The sequence below is a fragment of the Mus pahari genome, chromosome 8, assembly GCF_900095145.1.
Source record: "Mus pahari chromosome 8, PAHARI_EIJ_v1.1, whole genome shotgun sequence".
Classification (NCBI taxonomy): domain Eukaryota; kingdom Metazoa; phylum Chordata; class Mammalia; order Rodentia; family Muridae; genus Mus; species Mus pahari.
In genome coordinates, this window is record NC_034597.1 from 19,866,192 (window position 1) to 19,869,266 (window position 3,075).

A 3,075-nucleotide genomic window follows, 5' to 3' on the forward strand; every position below is an offset into this window, starting at 1 on the left:
ACACACACACACACACACACACACACACACACACACACGCACGCACGCACGCACGCACGCACGCACGCAGGCAGCCCCAGCCAAGCAGAGCTCTTCAAACTGCTGTTTTTTCACAGTCAACAATTAGCTTAGAGACTCCTACCAGGTTTTGCATTCTGGATGAAAATTGAAATGATTGAACTAGATCTCTGGGGTTAAAAAAAAAAAAAAAAAAAAAAAAAAAGCTGTGTGTGATCTGTGTTTTGTATAAAAGCCCTTTACGCTCTGTGCATTCAAAGGGCAGTGTCTCGTCCCCCTCTGTCCTCTGAGGATCAGTTTATCTATCTCCTCTTCCCCTACCCACTCTTTTACTCCACAGTCCTCTCCTGCTCAGGCCACAACACTTGCCATATTATCAGTGTTAATCTTCAAATAACCCCCAGCAATCTGTTTGCTCCCCTGGCTTATTTCCACTCCCTCGGCCACCTCCCATACACACTCTGCTATCTAAAGCAAAGCCCCACTGGGACTTTCTGGTCCCATCTTCCTGCCCACCACCAGCACACTCCTGATGGGCTTTTGTTCATTTGTTAAATGCAGGAGGGGAGTCTGTGTGACTTAAGTCACAGGACTTCCTGAGGATCACAAAGGCCCCCCCCCNCCCCCCCCACCCCCGTGAGCTGTGGGACAGTATTAATCCTGGAGAGGACAGACACCAGAGTCAGCATGACCCTCCTCCTGGATAGGCCTCCTCTTTGGGGGTTGGCTGACATCAGTTGTCTTTGTTCTACCCCTGCTTCATAAAGATTGCGTGCAAGCTTTCTAACTGTGTTAGAAATCCAGTCCTGGTCCAGGGGACCTTAGCATCAGAAGGGACCTTTAGCTTGTGGGCATCCATTTCAATACCCTTATTTTACAGTTGATTCTGAAAGTGAGGCATGGGGTACCAGTCTTTCCCATACATGCAGGTCTAGCTCCCTTCAATGGGCAGAATGTTAACCCTTTCTCTCCCATGGTACTGCTGGTCATCAAGTTGCTTCCTGTTACATTAGAAATATCTCCGTTTGCAACTAGAGCTCGGGCTTCTGTCTGTGGATAGGGCTCCCACAGGTGTTCTATGGGAAAATGATCTTCACACTTTCTGATATCCTCCCCGTTCTCTCACCCTGAGACTGTTCCCCATTTTCTTTCTCTTGTCATCTCACCACTTCAGGCGAAGGCCATGGGTAGAGAGAGCATAGGGTAGGAGAGTCCAGTGGTAGGGGCAGTAGTAGATGCGAAACCAAGATGAACCAGGAGGCTGGTTTAAACTTTGCTCATTCTCGTGTAGGGGTGGTGGTGGTGGTGGTGGTGGAAGCAGCACACACTTAGAAGGTGGAGGCAGGGAGATCTTTGAGTTTGAGGCCAGCCTGGTCTACAGAGTGAGTTCCAGGACAGCCAGGGCTACACAGAGAAACCCTGTCTCGAAAAACCAAACCAAAACCAACCAACCAACTAACAACAAAAAACTTAACTGCTCATTCTCAAGTGAGGAAATTCCAGGGCAGGTTTAGCACTGTTGTACAGAGTGGTAAAGAGTGGAGGGCTCAGAGGGTCCCATAGCGGGATGAAGAGATTATAGCTGCAGAGAGAGGGTGACGCCAGGCAAAAACTATCTGTGGCCCGCAGGCTGACTGAGGATGGGGACCTGAGATTCACAGAGACTTCTAAGTCTAGCAGATTCTGTTCTGTTCAAGGTGAAAATAATATGCACATTAGAACAAGGGCCAAAAGCCTAGTCTAGCCCCGAGCTTTCTTTCAATGACTTCTTTCATGTGCATTTCTGGAAATGAGACATCTTGAATATCTTCAGTCGGGGTTAATGAAAAATCAAGCCAGCAGGATTGGAATCCTGCCTACGCTCTAAAACATCTCGGAGCAGACGCAGGTATTGCTGTCTCCTTTGTTATTTGTTGCTGCTGTATGCGACTGGATCCATCCTTCTGAACTTGCCACGAGGTGGGCCCAGGGCCTGAGTGTGCATTTTGGGGTTGGGCTCTGTATGGAATGTCAGCTTGAGGTTTTATCTCTGCCCGTTCACTTCAGTAGCAGCTGAGGCATGTTGGGGGCGCTCTCCCTCTCTCTTTTACCAAATAATCCAGATATTCTGTGTTAGGGCTTTTTCCTCTTCTCTCTGCAGGGGTTTCTGTCTAATTTTTTTTTTTTTCTGCCCGCAGTGGGCCTGAGAACTGTTTGCTCCCGTGTTTTGACGAGTGGTTTTCCCCAGCCCCACAATTGGGATTCCAGGCCTGATGTTCTGGGGATCCCTACCTCTCCAATGATCTGTGTAGGTTGGGGCTCTCAGCTTTCTCCAGCTTGCACAGGCCAGTGCCTTAGGGGCCTTAGTGGCGCCCGGTCTTCTCTCCCCCCATCCATTTCCAGCAAGATTTAGGCTTCTGTGTGGGGCAGGCAATCTAGTGATCCCTCATCCTTAATCGCAGGCAGCCGAGAGACGGCCTTCACGTACGCGGTGAGCGCAGCTGGAGTGGTGAACGCCATGAGCCGAGCATGCCGGGAGGGCGAGCTGTCTACCTGTGGCTGCAGTCGTGCTGCGCGCCCCAAGGACCTGCCTCGGGACTGGTTGTGGGGCGGCTGCGGGGACAACATCGACTATGGCTACCGCTTCGCCAAGGAGTTCGTGGACGCTAGAGAAAGGGAACGAATCCATGCCAAGGGCTCCTATGAGAGCGCACGCATCCTCATGAACTTACACAACAATGAAGCAGGCCGCAGGGTGAGTGCCATGGTCCCCCTGCCACCACTAACCGCCATATCATTTACCCCCCAGCCTGCCCCCCCCCCCACATTACCCTCCCACCACACACACAGGAGTTGGGTCCTGGCTCCCTCAGTTCAGGTCTCTCCGGATACTCATACCTTAGCATATCTGTATATACTTGGCGTCTTCCTCTGCTCTGCTCCTTTCGGGCTTTCTTTTCCTTTTCTCTTCTATTTTCTTTTTCTTTTTTCTTTTTCTTCTCTTTCTCCTCTTCCTTTTTCTTTCTTTCTTTCTTTCTTTCTTTCTTTCTTTCTTTCTTTCTTTCTTTCTTTCTTTCT

The 3,075-nt window shown here is 50.0% G+C and overlaps 1 protein-coding gene across 3 annotated transcripts in view; it reads left to right on the forward strand.

Moving 5' to 3' along the window:
- Window positions 1-3,075, forward strand: part of Wnt5a (Wnt family member 5A) — an 18,581-nt gene that overhangs the window by 10,740 nt on the left and 4,766 nt on the right. For all 3 annotated transcript variants that reach the window (XM_021203632.2, XM_021203633.2, XM_021203634.2), the window contains exon 4: window positions 2,460-2,752. In XM_021203632.2, coding sequence (XP_021059291.1) covers window positions 2,460-2,752 — 293 coding nt within the window. The remainder of the gene's footprint in view (window positions 1-2,459; window positions 2,753-3,075) is intronic.